Source organism: Staurois parvus, unplaced genomic scaffold, assembly GCF_062004578.1.
Source record: "Staurois parvus isolate SC_StPar_1 unplaced genomic scaffold, SC_StPar_1.0 ptg001049l, whole genome shotgun sequence".
NCBI lineage: Eukaryota > Metazoa > Chordata > Amphibia > Anura > Ranidae > Staurois > Staurois parvus.
The window spans coordinates 548,916-566,462 of record NW_028318845.1 but is presented as its reverse complement, the minus strand read 5'-3'; the positions used below and the strand labels follow the sequence as shown (position 1 = coordinate 566,462).

Here is a 17,547-nt window from a genome sequence, read left to right as displayed (position 1 = left end):
CTGCTTGCTTGGAGTTCAGCTTAAAAGTGCTGACTGATATCATGCGCAATCAATGTTTCATGCATAGGCTCACCCAACACATGTGTTACATAGTTACAGTTAGTTTGGCTGAAAAAAGACAAAAGTCCATCCAGTTCAACCATAGAAAAAAAGTTATAATCCTACACCCACAGTTGATCCAGAGGAAGGCAAAAAAACCCAGCAAAGCATGATCCAATTTTCTCCTGCTGGGGAGAAAAATTCCTCCCTGATCCTCCGAGAGGCAATCGGATATTCCCTGGATCAACTTTACCTATAAATGTTATATCCAGTTATATTCTGTGTATCCAAGAAAGAATCCAGGACTTTTTTAAAGCAATGCACTGAGCTGGCCAGAACCAACTCTTGAGGGAGTCTATTCCACATTTTCACAGGGGGAGGGGGGTGTGTGTGTATCATTTTTTTGGGGGGGGATTTAAATACTTGGTTATACCTTTATGTTTTTTTTTACACTAGAGTATTTTTTATCCCATAGGGGGCAAAACGTTTCATTTGTGATACTTTCTTGAGACAGGTTCTCTTTACCAAGACATCGGAGGTCTATTAGACACCTATTAGTCTTTTAGGAGTGCAGAACCTGGGAAGCACTGCGGGGATGGCAATGTTTCTGGCGTGTGTGGAAGATATTGAGCGGCTGTATCACGGCTGACGGTTGTCTTGTCAGATTTACAGAAGTGTGTAGGACTTATATGTCTGTGGCAGCAAAAGGGTTAAAACAAGCCCATTATGCACCAGGCAACCATTGGAAAGCTACATTTAGGCCTAAAGAGGACCAGTACTGTGGAAATATGCTGTTCATACCTGCACATCATGGCTTGGGTCTGTCCACTTTACACGTCAGAGCTCCTCACACCTGATAGCTGGTTGGGTAATGAAGCTGCCATACATTGTACAATTTCTTGAGATGTTTAGTTTAGATTTACCAAAAACCATGTAATAGGAGATCAAACCAAAACACTTTCAATTGTATCCAATTAGTCAGGCCCTTGCACTACATAGTTGAGGGTAAATCTAAAGGAAATTGGGCAGAAATTGGACAGAAAATTGTAAGAACATTGTATAGTGTATGGCCAGCCTTACATTGCCTCCTGTTGTTCTTCCCTCCCCTATCAACACACTAATGACATTTTTAAATAAAACTTTCCCAATTACATTGCACCCTTTATTTCAGACTCAGAAAAGAAAAATTCCCAGCTCAGCTTGCCAACCAGCCTGCAAACAAACTGAATTAACTTGTCCACTGTCATCGCCAGTCACTGATCCATTAAAAGTGCAGTGCCTCAGCACACTCCATGCAGTCAGCAGTCCTCTGTACTCCTCACGGTACAGGAGTACAGAGGACTGCTGACTGCATGGAGTGTGCCGAGGCATTCCACTTTTAGCCCTGGTTCACACTGATTTGGTGCGGAATTTGCAGTGTTTTCAGTGCGAATTCCGCACCGCATCACAATCGCACCCCGCTCACACAAACAGATGCGGGTGTGTATGTTAAGTTAACGACACCCCTACATCGGTCTGCAAAACGCGGTGCGATGTGCAGAATCGGATCACATGGGTGTGAATACCCATGCAATCCGATTCTAGTGCAGGCCAAAAAAGGGTCCTGCACCTTTTTGGTGCCGGTGCTGGTGCGGTGCGAATAGAGCCATACAAAATGCACAATTGCACCGCACAAAAATTGCATGTACTTTGTACAGGCATGCGGAGCGGTTCCTGTGCAACTCACATGGGATTTGCCGCACCACTACAGTGTGAACCCGGGATTAATGGATCAGTGACTGGCGATGACAAGTGGATGGATGTGTTCTTAGGAGTCATTTCCATTCAATGCTGGTTTGCTTCTTGCTCCTAGTGAGCGCATAGTGCTGGAGGATTATCGCAGAAATCACTTTTTATTACTGATCACTACTGGTTCACATAATACGTTGGACATTTTCATTTTTGGTCATCATTGGCACACAGATTATTTTAGGGACACTGTAATATTGCATGAAAGTGAATAATATTCACATATTTGCTACTTGATTTTTATAATGCCTTAGACAATTCCATTGCTGGTCATCATTGATACATAGATGCATTTTGGGACACTATAATATTGCATGAAAGTGAATAATATCCAAACATTTGTCCTCTCCAAAACCGAGTTTCTTGTCTTCCCCCCAGCCCAGACACCACCCCCCATTGACTTCTCCATCACATCCAACAACGCCACCATCAAACCCGCCCCGCAGGCCAGAGTACTTGGTGTCATTCTGGACTCCAACCTATCCTTCCAGCCCCAAGTCCAATCTTTAACAAACTCGTGCAGACTCCACCTCCGCAACATCACCAAAATCCGCACGTTCCTAACCCCAGAAACCACTAAACAGCTCATCCACTCCCTCATCATATCACGACTCGACTACTGCAACTCCCTCCTCACTGGCCTGCCTCACCGCTGGCTATCCCCGCTTCAGTCCATCCTGAATACGGCTGCCAGACTCATTCACCTTTCCAACCGCTCCATCTCCGCCACCCCCCTCTGCCAATCCCTCCACTGGCTTCCGATTGCGCAACGGATCAAATTCACAATCCTAACACTGACGTACAAAGCTGTCCACTATACTGCCCCGAACTACATCACCGACCTAATATCCAAGTACCGCCCAACACGCACACTCCGCTCCTCACAAGACCTCCTTCTCTCTATTTCCCTGGTCTCCTCCTCCCATGCCCGCCTCCAGGACTTCTCCAGGGTGTCACCCATCCTCTGGAACTCCCTGCCCCAACCCATCAGATTATCAGCTACTCTCCTCTCCTTTAGGCGCACCCTGAAAACCCACCTCTTCAGGGAAGCCTACCCCACCCCCTGCTAACCTGCCGACCTCCTTCACTCTTCCTACCACTCCATCCCCCACAGCTATCTCCTCCTGTGCCACCATCCCCTCCCTCCTAGATTGTAAGCTCCAAGGAGCAGGGCCCTCAATCCCCTCATGTATTGCATTGTATTGTTACTGTACTGTCACATGTGTTGTCCCCCTTTGTAATGTACAGCACTGAGCGAACTGTTGGCGCTTTATAAATACTGTATAATAATAATAATTTGTCATTTATATTAGCGCTGCACCTTTATTTATGAACCTTCTATACTCCCTGAAAGAGGCAGGAACTGGTTGCAGCACTGCCTGGAAGCTCAGAGCTCAGACTGTATGTAGCATTGACTACCATTGACAATTTGAGCCTCTCAAGCAACCCCCCAAATGTTACATAGCAAACTCGCTTATTCTTCCCGGAGTTCAGCTTTTAATAAGGTGGAGAACAGAAATATGTGGGGAATGCAATGCAGAAAGCTCCTATCAATGGGGTTGTCACACTCACTCCAGTGCTTGGCTATGGTCACGTTCAGGCTCGGGTAATCGACCAGGCAGGTGTAGTTGTCCTCAGAGAGGGAATTCCTCATGTCCAGGACCGCCATGATACTGTAGGTCCAGTCTCCGGTCCGCACAGCCTCTGTGTAGTTCCTGACCAAAACATCATTTTTAAACCAGGCGACAGTAATGTCTGGGGGGTAAAAGCCCCACACATAGCAGACCAGAACCGGGAGGCTCTCAGAATGGACTTGAACTGGTGAAAAGACCTCCACAGATGGTTTTACTGGAAACAAGCAGAGACATTACACATAGCATAAAATGTTTATAAAAATAATAAAGACTTCTACGCTCAGTTCACTGGATATTTTATATGATATATGTGAATTTTACGGTATCCCTTCAATAATTCAGTACAATAAGGCTATAAATAGCATGAAGATACACTTTTCCCCAAAAAGTGTAAAAACTGTGAATATAAATATGCTAATACCAATATTCCCAAAAGTATATATCACACAAATATAAAAAAATAAAAAAATAAATAAAATAAAAAATAAATTAAAAAAATAAAATTAAATAAAATATTATATTTTTTATTTTTTAAATTTTTTTTATTTATTTATTTATATTTGTGTGATATATACTTTTGGGAATATTGGTATTAGCATATTTATATTCACGGATATTTTATATGGTGTTACATTATTTTAGGTGACTGTACTGTGATGTGACGAAAGAATCTACAGAGGAGTCATGCCACCATATAAGAACAGATACAGTCAGGTCCATAAGTATTGGGACATCAACACAATTCTAACATTTGTTGCTCTATACACCACCACAATGGATTTGAAATGAAACAAACAAGATGTGCTTTAACTGCAGACTGTCAGCTTTAATTTGAGGGTATTTACATCCAAATCAGGTGAACGGTGTAGGAATTACAACAGTTTGCATATGTGCCTCCCACTTCTTAAGGGACCAAAAGTAATGGGACAGAATAATAATCATAAATCAAACTTTCACTTTTTAATACTTGGTTGCAAATCCTTTGCAGTCAATTACAGCCTGAAGTCTGGAACGCATAGACATCACCAGACGCTGGGTTTCATCCCTGGTGATGCTCTGCCAGGCCTCTACTGCAACTGTCTTCAGTTCCTGCTTGTTCTTGGGGCATTTTCCCTTCAGTTTTGTCTTCAGCAAGTGAAATGCATGCTCAATCGGATTCAGGTCAGGTGATTGACTTGGCCATTGCATAACATTCCACTTCTTTCCCTTAAAAAACTCTTTGGTTGCTTTTGCAGTATGCTTTGGGTCATTGTCCATCTGCACTGTGAAGCGGCGTCCAATGAGTTGTGAAGCATTTGGCTGAATAGGAGCAGATAATATTGCCTGAAACACTTCAGAATTCATCCGGCTGCTTTTGTCAGCAGTCACATCATCAATAAATACAAGAGAACCAGTTCCATTGGCAGCCATACATGCCCACGCCATGACACTACCACCACCATGCTTCACTGATGAGGTGGTATGCTTAGGATCATGAGCAGTTCCTTTCCTTCTCCATACTCTTCTCTTCCCATCACTCTGGTACAAGTTGATGTCGGTCTCATCTGTCCATAGGATGTTGTTCCAGAACTGTGAAGGCTGTTTTAGATGTCGTTTGGCAAACTCTAATCTGGCCTTCCTGTTTTTGAGGCTCACCAATGGTTTCCATCTTGTGGTGAACCCTCTGTATTCACTCTGGTGAAGTCTTCTCTTGATTGTTGACTTTGACACACATACACCTACCTCCTGGAGAGTGTTCTTGATCTGGCCAACTGTTGTGAAGGGTGTTTTCTTTACCAGGGAAAGAATTCTTCGGTCATCCACCACAGTTGTTTTCCGTGGTCTTCCGGGTCTTTTGGTGTTGCTGAGCTCACTGGTGCGTTCCTTCTTTTTAAGAATGTTCCAAACAGTTGTTTTGGCCACGCCTAATGTTTTTGCTATCTCTCTGATGGGTTTGATTTGTTTTTTCAGCCTAATGATGGCTTGCTTCACTGATAGTGACAGCTCTTTGGATCTCATCTTCAGAGTTGACAGCAACAGATTCCAAGTGCAAATAGCACACTCGAAATTAACTCTGGACCTTTTATCTGCTCATTGTAATTGGGATAATGAAGGAATAACACACACCTGGCCATGGAACAGCTGAGAAGCCAATTGTCCCATTACTTTTGGTCCCTTAAGAAGTGGGAGGCACATATGCAAACTGTTGTAATTCCTACACCGTTCACCTGATTTGGATGTAAATACCATCAAATTAAAGCTGACAGTCTGCAGTTAAAGCACATTTTGTTCGTTTCATTTCAAATCCATTGTGGTGGTGTATAGAGCCAAAAATGTTAGAATCGTGTTGATGTCCCAATATTTATGGACCTGACTATATAAAACAAAACCAGTAAAGTAGATGTAAACCCACTAAAATATATCATCTTTAATAGTTATTTCAGGTACTTCTATAGCACTGTCAATTTATGCAGGGCTTTACATACATACATACAGTGGGGATCGAAAGTTTGGGCACCCCAGCTAAAAATTTGTATTAATGTGCATAAAGAAGCCAAGGAAAGATGGAAAAATCTCCAAAAGGCATCAAATTACAGATTAGACATTCTTATAATATGTCAACAAAAGTTAGATTTTATTTCCATCATTTACACTTTCAAAATAACAGAAAACAAAAAAATGGCGTCTGCAAAAGTTTGGGCACCCTGCAGAGTTAATACCTTGTACTGCCCCCTTTGGCAAGTATCACAGCTTGTAAACGCTTTTTGTAGCCAGCCAAGAGTCTTTCAATTCTTGTTTGAGGTATCTTTGCCCATTCCTCCTTACAAAAGTCTTCCAGTTCTTTGAGATTTCTGGGCTGTCTGTCACGCACTGCTCTTTTAAGGTCTATCCATAGATTTTCAATTATGTTGAGGTCAGGAGATTGTGAAGGCCATGGCAAAACCTTCAGTTTACGCCTGTTGATGTAATCCCCCGTGGATTTCGAGGTGTGTTTAGGATCATTATCCATTTGTAGAAGCCATCCTCTCTTTAACTTCAGCTTTTTCACAGATGTCATCAAGTTACCATCCAAAATTTGCTGAAATTTTATTGAATCCATTTTTCCTTCTACTCGTGAGATGTTCCCTGTGCCACTGGCTGCAACACAACCCCAAAGCATGATTGATCCAACCCCATGCTTAACAGTTGGACAGAGGTTCTTTTCATTAAATTCTGTGCCCCTTCTTCTCCAAATGTACCTTTGCTCATTCCGGCCAAAAAGTTCAATTTTAACCTCATCGGTCCACAGAACTTGTTTCCAAAATGCATCAGGCTTGTCTATATGTTCATTTGCAAAGTTCAAACGATGATTTTTGTGGTGAGGACGTAGAAGAGGTTTTCTTCTGATGACTCTTCCATGAAGACCATATTTGTACAAGTATCTCTTTATAGTGGAATAGTGTACCACAACTCCAGTGTCTGCCAGATCTTTCTGGAGGGATCGTGCAGTCAAACGTGGGTTTTGAATTGTTTTTCTCACAATCCTGCGAGCTGTTCTGTCTGATATTTTTCTTGGTCTTCCAGATCTTGCTTTAACTTCCACTGTTCCTGATGACTGCCATTTCTTAATTACATTCCGAACAGAGGATATTGACATCTGAAAATGCTTTGCTATCTTCTTATAGCCTTCTCCAGCTTTGTGAGCGTCAACTATTTTCAGTTTCAGTTTTCTAGACAACTGCTTAGAAGAACCCATGGTGCTGATTGTTGGGGCAAGGTCAGATGAGTCTGGGCATTTAAAACCTTTGAGATTGACATCACCTGGTCTTCCCAGACGATGATTGAGAACAATCCATGACACTGGCAGGTCTCAGCTTGGCAAAGAGGGCAGTGCATGCTATAAATTCTGCAGGGTGCCCAAACTTTTGCAGACGCCATTTTTTTGTTTTCTGTTATTTTGAAAGTGTAAATGATGGAAATAATATCTAACTTATGTTGACATATTATAAGAATGTCTAATCTGTAATTTGATGCCTTTTGGAGATTTTTCCATCTTTCCTTGGCTTCTTTATGCACATTAATACAAATTTTTAGCTGGGGTGCCCAAACTTTCGATCCCCACTGTATATTGTACATTCACATCAGTCCCTAACCCTCAAGGAGTGTACAATCTAAGGTCCCTAACTCATATTCATACATACACATACTATGGAAAATATAGACAGGAGACAATTCACCTACCAGCATGTCTTTTGGAGTGTGGGAGGAAACTAGAGCACCTGGAGGAAACCCTCACTGGCACGGGGAGAACCGACAACCCTAGTACTGCCAGACTGAAGTGCTAACCATTTTGCCACTGTTCTGCCCATATTTTAGAAGTTGTTTTCAGTATTACATCTACAGCGTTCATTAATATGATAGCACTCACCCCCTAAAGGGCCCGCTCTTTTGGTCCCAAGGTTCTTTCCCCAGTTGGTGGAATAGCAAGAAAATGGCAAAAAAGTCACGCAAAAAGTGCAAAATAAAATGAAATAAAAATGAAATGAAAAAAAAGTTGCTGGCAAAACAATCAATTGTGTACAGATCAACATAAATAAATTGCTGCACTTCACCATCATTATTAACAAATAAGTACATAAATAATGAAAGTTGTGTGAAAAAAACATCAACATATCAACGGGCAGCACACTGGCTAAATGGTTAGCACTTCCGCCTGGCAGTACTAGGGTCGTTGGTTCAAATCCCAACCATGAGACCACCTGCCTGGAGTTTGCATGATCTCCCTGTTCCTGTGTGGGTCTCCTCTGGGTACTCCAGTTTCCTCCCACACTCCAAAGACATGCTGGTAGGTTAATTGGATCCTGTCTAAATTGTCCCTAGTATGTGTATGTATGAATGTGAGTTAGGGACCTTAGATTGTATGCCCCTTGAGGGTTAGGGACTGATATGAATGTACAATATATATATGTAAAAGCACTGCATAAATTGATGGTGCCATATAAGTACCTGAAATCAATCAAATCAATATAATCAAGTCCCAACTGAAAAAACTGTAGAAAAAAAGTCCCAATATTCTGTTAATGTGTAATCAAACACTGTGTGTCTTCAAATCAACCGAGTGCACCACCACCAAGTAATGGCAGGACTCTTACTGGAACATGTGGACCCTTAAAGTAATAGGATTCAGAAACGCATGAATGTAATGGCCTGAAGATGCATATCCACCATAACTCTCAAGCAGAGAAATGATGCTGGACAATCATAATGAGCAGAAAGGATCCCTTCAGACTATCCCCATCTTATTTTATCTCTCCAATGTATGTATTCAATTAGACCGGAAGAAACAGGAGAGCAAACATCAAGTAAGACCATATGGACAATTTTATTAAAAATGTTGAATTCCACTCAGTGGCTCCCTAGATGGGTGCGGGGGGTGCGCACCACACCGGGTGACACCTATTTCATGAGGTGACACTAAAAAGTAAAGCCGACGATCCCCGCAAGATGGATCTGATCTGCTGTAACACGTGGTGTCACCCCTCCAGAGGTGGGCGGTCCCTGTCGTGCACACACGGCTCTTCCCCTCCCTGTGTCCACGTCGCACCCCCCGGGCCGGTGTTGCAAGATTAGTTAACCTCGTATAGGTTGCAAGCCGACGATCCCCACAAGATGGATCAGATCAGCGGATTGGGGAGCATAATGGATCGGAGTCCAATCCATTATGCTCTCCAATCCGCAGATCCGATCAATATTGCGGGGATCGTTGGCTTACAACCTATACGGGGTTAAATGATCTTGCAATACCGCTCGATCGGGGTGCGACGGGGACAAGAAACCCATCTAATCCAGGCCTCCAACTATTTATGTCCCTTCCCAGCCACCCACTTGGTGGCTGAGTTGCTGTTGTTCCCAGTTGCTTCCACTTTGTTATAATCCCACTAACAGTTGAACGTGGAATATTTAGTAGCCAGGAAATGTCACGGATGGACTTATTGCACAGGTGACAACCTATCACGGGACCACGCTTGGAGTCACTGAGCTCCTGAGAGCGACCCATTCGTTCACCAATGTTTGTAGAAGCAGTCTGCATGCCTAGGGGCTTGATAGTATACACCTGTGGCCATGGAGTGGAACATCTGAATCCAGTGATTTGGAGGGCTGGCCCAATACTTTTGGCAATATAGTGTATCTACAGCCCTGTGTGAGGGAACATTTATATCACACACATTGTTACCAAGAATGAAAGTGATGGGAAAATGCATAATTTTAGAATTGTCCCCAGAACAAGAGGTAAGGGGAAATCGCCCAGTGGGGACACCTGTTCTGGGGATAACTGTCAAAGAGGGGAAGTTTCTTCATTTTGGGGGGTTTCTTCCAACTTCCTGTTGTGTCTCTGGGACAGGAAGTGAAGAGAAATTTCCCCAGTGATGCTACTTCATCAAACTACATATTATCTCAAACAAAAAGAAAAGTAATGCTCATGCTCCTATTACTGATATCAGCCAACATGCCTTGTAATCAGCTGTTACAGATCATATACAGTTGCAAGAAAAAGTATGTGAACCCCTTGGGATTACGTGGAGTTTTGCATGAATTGGGCATAAAATGTGCTCTGAACATCATCTAAGTCACAACAATAGAAGAACACAGTCTGCTGAACATAATACTACACAAACAGTGCTAAACTTTCTCCATTTGTAGACAGTCTGTCTTACCGTGGACACATGAACATCAAGGCTTTTGGAGATACTTTTGTAACCCTTTCCAGCTTCATGCAAGTCAACAATTCTTGATCGTAGGTCTTCTGAGAGCTCTTTTCTTTGAGGCATGGTTCACATCAGACAGTGCTTCTTGAAACCAGTAAACCCAAAACAGGTGTGTGTTTTTTAAGGGCAGGACAGCTGTCAGCAACACATCCAATATCATCACACTGATTGGAGTCAAGGTTGGCTCACTCCTGGCTCCAATTAGCTCTGGGAGAAGTCATTAAGCTAGGGCCTCACATACTTTTTCCTCCCTGCACTGTGAATGTTTACATGTTATGTGCAATTAAACCATGGCAACATCTGATGTTTGTGTAGTATTATGTTCAGCAGACTGTGTTCTATTGTTGTGACTTAGATGACGTTCAGAGTACATTTTATGCCCAATTCATGCAAAACTCCACTAAATCCCAAGGGGCTCACATACTTTTTCTTGCAACTGTAAATCAGCTTGTCATGTTACAGTGTTCTACAGAAAAATGACAACTGATCGCACATAGGATGCCGACTCACTGTGAGCAAAACTAAACCAGGCAGTGCAAGATGGCTTTAGCTTGTCTCCACCCGCAGGAGAGGCCACTTAAGCCAGCCATACATGGATCGAAATTCGGCCGGTTAAGCAGGGACAAGCGAGATTTGATCCATGTATCGGCAGGCTCATCCATCAATTAATTCGGATACAACCAGGCTGTCGTTTGTTTTTACTTTTGATACATTTGATTACTGACAGCAGCTATAGCCGCTAGCAGTAATCATTGTGTTCTGCCAGCCGGGAACCCCCCTCCCACTGGCAGAACACAATAGAGCTGCAGGAGGCACTCAGTGTTGTTGGGGGAATCAAGTGATTTTCTTGAAAATTGAAAGAATGAAAATCAAGTCATCTATGGGCTGCTTTATGCCGGCCATAGACGGGTCGAAAATCGGCCGATTTTTCAGCCGAAAAAAAAACCGGCCGATTTTCGCACCGTTAGTGGGTTAATTGGTCGTCCGTTTTTCGGGGTTTTTGCACATTTTTTTTAATCGGGCATGTTGGAAAATTCGCAGCCGATTTTGACGATTGCCCGGCAATGATGGGCAAATCGGCCGATTGTTTTATCAATAAAAAAAAATGTGCATGAGCTGTGACCTGAAAGAAGAAGAAAAGAAAAAGAAGAAAAATAAAAAGAAAAAGAAGAAGAAGAAGAAGAGATGAAGAAAAATAAGAAAAATAATAAGAAGAAAAAGAAGAAGAATTCCAGTCCCTTGCAGAGAGCTCTGCTATTATATTTTACATGAAAAAGTCTTGCGGTTGCAACTAGGGGCGGACTGACAACTCATGGGGCCCCCAGGCAATAGGGGATCATGGGGCCCCTGTGTCCTTGCCCAAACTCAAAAAAACCTATGAAAAAGGTACCAGGGGCATCTTAAGGGGCCCCCTACTGACTCCGGGCCCTCGGGCAGTGCCCGAGTTTCCAAATGGTCAGTCCGCCCCTGGTTGCAACAATGTATCCATTTGTATCCATTTCAGATACAGATGGTTTTATTTGGATACAAATGGATACATTGTTGCAACCGCAAGACTTTTTCATGTAAAATACAATAGCCGAGCTCTCTGCAAGGGACAGATGTAATGATGGGGTTTAATGCCGGCCGTAGATCGGACGAAAATCAGACTATTTTTGTACTGTTGGTGGTAACGTCGGCCGATTTTTCGTTTTTTTTTTTTTAAAAAGCGGCTGGCTTTCGACCTGTCTATGGCCTGCTTTAGACGCATTTTGCCCCCTAGTCTGCCTCAACAATTAAGCCCACTAGGGGGTGAAACGCGTCTGAGGGATCTCTCCTGCAGGTGGAGAGCACAGCTGAAGCCATCTTACACTACCTGCTTCAGTTTTGGCCTGTGAGTCGGCGTCCTGTGTGTGATCGGTTGCCGTTTATCTGTAGCGCACACTATATTCAGCTCCATATTCCTAAACAAGGGCAGACTGACAACTCATGGGGCCCCCCGGGCAATAGGGGATCATGGGGCACCTGTATCCTTGCCCAAACTCAAAAAAGCCTTTGAAAAAGGTACCAGGGGCATCTCATGGGGCCCCCTACTGACCCCGGGCCCTCGGGCAGTGCCTGAGTTTCCAAATGGTCAGTCCGCCCCTGTTCCTAAATGTGTTTTTTATTATGGTGTTAAAAGCACAAGAGTAACAGCAGCATGATAGCATCCCCATAGCATGTGTTCTGTATTCCAGTATATACTTTATATCTGGATCTGCTAGCCCATAATCATCTTATTCACGTACGTTAGTTATGTGTCTAATTTCATTACATCTATATGGTGTGATAATGAATATTTCTCAACGCGTTCCATGGATCAAGTCTGCTTCATCAGGGGAACTTGCTGTAGGAATGGATATCAGCAACTGACAGGCCCGATTTGCAGAAAACATGAACTGCATGCAGAAGTACAGGGGGGCACAGGGGTAGACAATCGAAATCCCGCTCTGATAATAACATGTGCTCCCATGTAGAGGGATATAGTGATCCCAGTCTCCAAGCAGCTACCAAAGGAACTCACCTTTCCTTTCCACTGTCTTGTTCCAGAAGGTCCCAACCTCCTGCTTGCACCGTTCTTCATCTCTTCTAACTAGGCCCATCAACCTTGGACTGGAATTAATCAGCTGAGCAACTTGTTCTGCGAAATACGACAGTTGGGGAATGCAATTTGTACACCCATGAAATTGTTTTTGTCCCTCATCATACTCCAGAATCGTTTGTCGATTGAAAGTAAACCGATAAAAAAAGTTAATGTTTCCTTCTTTGTTATCACTGAATGCACACATCGAAATCTCCTGCATCACGTAACCTGCAAGAGAAATGTATCAAATGACTGTGCTAACAAGTGATACAACCATTGCATTGTCACAGAAGAATAACTTTCCTCATTTAGAGAATATGGAAACCCAACATTTCATGTTCCCGATATGTGCCTGTTGTACCTATTTTTAAAACATTATCCTGTTCACTTTGTATTGCTTCCTTTGGGTGAAATCCTTGGTGTTCCTGCCAGTCCCTCTTGTTTTCCTATTAAAAACTGACCCCACTAGGCATGAGAGCACAGCGTGGTCAGTTGTCTAGCTGTTCTGGGAACTCAACCCGCTCTCTTCCAATGATCAGGCTCGTCCTGACATGCTTCCCCCTGTGCAGCCATTCACTGGGAAGAACAGTCCCTGGGAAGAACAGTGTATTGCTGTTTATCCTCCCCTAGCTCTCTATGTAGCTGAGAACAGAGGGAATGTGATCACTTATAAGGGGGAGAAAGGTGTTTATCATTCCTTTTATATCTATACAGAAATGTTTTATCTTGCATTTCTTTTTTAAACTGAATGAGTTGTTTTACAAAGTGAGAGCTTACATATACTTTAATGCTACAATCACGGTGCAATCCAATACTACAATCATGGTGCAATCTAATACTACAATCATGATACAATCTAATACTACAATCAGGGTGCAATCTAATACTACAATCATGATACAATCTAATACTACAATCAGGGTGCAATCTAATACTACAATCATGATACAATATAATGCTACAATCATGATACAATCTAATACTACAATCATGGTGCAATCCAATACTACAATCAGGGTGCAATCTAATACTACAATCATGATACAATCTAATACTACAATCATGGTACAATCTAATACTACAATCATGGTACAATCTAATACTACAATCATGATACAATATAATGCTACAATCATGGTGCAATCTAATACTACAATCAGGGTGCAATCTAATACTACAATCATGATACAATCCAATACTACAATCATGATACAATATAATGCTACAATCATGGTGCAATCCAATACTACAATCATGATACAATATAATGCTACAATCATGATACAATATAATGCTACAATCATGGTGCAATCTAATACTGAAATCATGATACAATCTAATACTACAATCATGATACAATATAATGCTACAATTATGGTGCAATCCAATACTACAATCACGATACAATATAATACTACAATCATGGTGCAATCCAATACTACAATCACGATACAATCTAATACTACAATCATGGTGCAATCCAATACTACAATCATGATACAATATAATGCTACAATCAGGGTGCAATCTAATACTACAATCATGATACAATCTAATACTACAATCAGGGTGCAATCTAATACTACAATCAGGGTGCAATCTAATACTACAATCATGATACAATCCAATACTACAATCATAATACAATATAATACTACAATCATGATACAATCTAATACTACAATCATAATACAATATAATACTACAATCATGATACAATCTAATACTACAATCATGGAGCAATCTAATACTACAATCATAATACGATCTAATACTACAATCATGGTGCAATCCAATACTACAATCATGATACAATATAATGCTACAATCATGATACAATCCAATACTACAATCATGATACAATCTAATACTACAATCATGATACAATCTAATACTACAATCATGATACAATCTAATACTACAATCATAATACAATATAATACTACAATCATGATACAATCTAATACTACAATCATGGAGCAATCTAATACTACAATCATAATACGATCTAATACTACAATCATGGAGCAATCTAATACTACAATCATGATACAATCTAATACTACAATCAGGGTGCAATCTAATACTAAAATCATGATACAATCTAATACTACAATCATGGTACAATCTAATACTACAATCATGGTGCAATCCAATACTACAATCATGATACAATATAATGCTACAATCAGGGTGCAATCTAATACTACAATCATGATACAATCTAATACTACAATCAGGGTGCAATCTAATACTACAATCATGATACAATCTAATACTACAATCAGGGTGCAATCTAATACTACAATCATGATACAATATAATGCTACAATCATGATACAATCTAATACTACAATCATGGTGCAATCCAATACTACAATCAGGGTGCAATCTAATACTACAATCATGATACAATCTAATACTACAATCATGGTACAATCTAATACTACAATCATGGTACAATCTAATACTACAATCATGATACAATATAATGCTACAATCATGGTGCAATCTAATACTACAATCAGGGTGCAATCTAATACTACAATCATGATACAATCCAATACTACAATCATGATACAATATAATGCTACAATCATGGTGCAATCCAATACTACAATCATGATACAATATAATGCTACAATCATGATACAATATAATGCTACAATCATGGTGCAATCTAATACTGAAATCATGATACAATCTAATACTACAATCATGATACAATATAATGCTACAATTATGGTGCAATCCAATACTACAATCACGATACAATATAATACTACAATCATGGTGCAATCCAATACTACAATCACGATACAATCTAATACTACAATCATGGTGCAATCCAATACTACAATCATGATACAATATAATGCTACAATCAGGGTGCAATCTAATACTACAATCATGATACAATCTAATACTACAATCAGGGTGCAATCTAATACTACAATCAGGGTGCAATCTAATACTACAATCATGATACAATCCAATACTACAATCATAATACAATATAATACTACAATCATGATACAATCTAATACTACAATCATAATACAATATAATACTACAATCATGATACAATCTAATACTACAATCATGGAGCAATCTAATACTACAATCATAATACGATCTAATACTACAATCATGGTGCAATCCAATACTACAATCATGATACAATATAATGCTACAATCATGATACAATCCAATACTACAATCATGATACAATCTAATACTACAATCATGATACAATCTAATACTACAATCATGATACAATCTAATACTACAATCATAATACAATATAATACTACAATCATGATACAATCTAATACTACAATCATGGAGCAATCTAATACTACAATCATAATACGATCTAATACTACAATCATGGAGCAATCTAATACTACAATCATGATACAATCTAATACTACAATCAGGGTGCAATCTAATACTAAAATCATGATACAATCTAATACTACAATCATGGTACAATCTAATACTACAATCATGGTGCAATCCAATACTACAATCATGATACAATATAATGCTACAATCAGGGTGCAATCTAATACTACAATCATGATACAATCTAATACTACAATCAGGGTGCAATCTAATACTACAATCATGATACAATATAATACTACAATCATGATACAATCTAATACTACAATCATGGTGCAATCCAATACTACAATCATGATACAATATAATGCTACAATCATGATACAATCCAATACTACAATCATGATACAATCTAATACTACAATCATGATACAATCTAATACTACAATCATGATACAATCTAATACTACAATCATAATACAATATAATACTACAATCATGATACAATCTAATACTACAATCATGGAGCAATCTAATACTACAATCATGATACAATCTAATACTACAATCAGGGTGCAATCTAATACTAAAATCATGATACAATCTAATACTACAATCATGGTACAATCTAATACTACAATCATGATACAATCTAATACTACAATCATGGTACAATCTAATACTACAATCATGATACAATCTAATACTACAATCATGGTACAATCTAATACTACAATCATGATACAATCTAATACTACAATCATGGTACAATCTAATACTACAATCATGGTACAATCTAATACTACAATCATGGTGCAATCTAATACTACAATGATGGTACAATCTAATACTACAATCATGATACAATCTAATACTACAGTCAAGGTGCAATCTATTACTACAATCATGGTGCAATCTAATACTACAACCATGATACAATCTAATATAAGGAAGAAAGGTGACTGGCAGGATCAATCAGGTACTTCAAATGGAAGAAGAACATGAAAATGAGGGACTATGATTTATAAAATACACATATGTGAACAAACACACATGAGAAAATAATCAGGTTAACATAGACTTTAAATTCATGAACAAAATACCCATAAGGCAACTGGTTCACATGCTACAGAACTTGTATTTCTGTCCATCCAGTTCTGAGATTTACACAGCCCTATCACACAGCACAGTCTGGCAGGAGAGGAGGCCTCATTTTTTTGTGCACTGCAGTTAAAGCTCAACTCCAGGCTGGAAGGAAAAAAACCCCTTGCATTGGGCCTACCCTTCCTCTGCTTGATGCTCTGGGATGGCGGGTCAGCAAGCTCAGATCACGGTCTACTAGTCACCGGGCCGCCATCTACTGGTTGCTGACCCCCACTATAGAGGGATATGCTTTGTTCATATTCCATAT

At 40.2% G+C, this 17,547-nt stretch overlaps 1 protein-coding gene across 1 annotated transcript in view; it reads right to left on the bottom strand.

The window, feature by feature from the left end:
- The window catches only part of LOC149440895 (HLA class II histocompatibility antigen, DM beta chain), a 61,754-nt gene that overhangs the window by 42,160 nt on the left and 2,047 nt on the right, over window positions 1–17,547 (bottom strand). The window contains exons 2-3 of the mRNA XM_089658004.1: window positions 12,729–13,016; window positions 3,400–3,675 (exon numbers count right to left, since the gene is read on the bottom strand). Of these exons, the coding sequence (XP_089514130.1) occupies window positions 3,400–3,675; window positions 12,729–13,016 (564 nt within the window). The remainder of the gene's footprint in view (window positions 1–3,399; window positions 3,676–12,728; window positions 13,017–17,547) is intronic.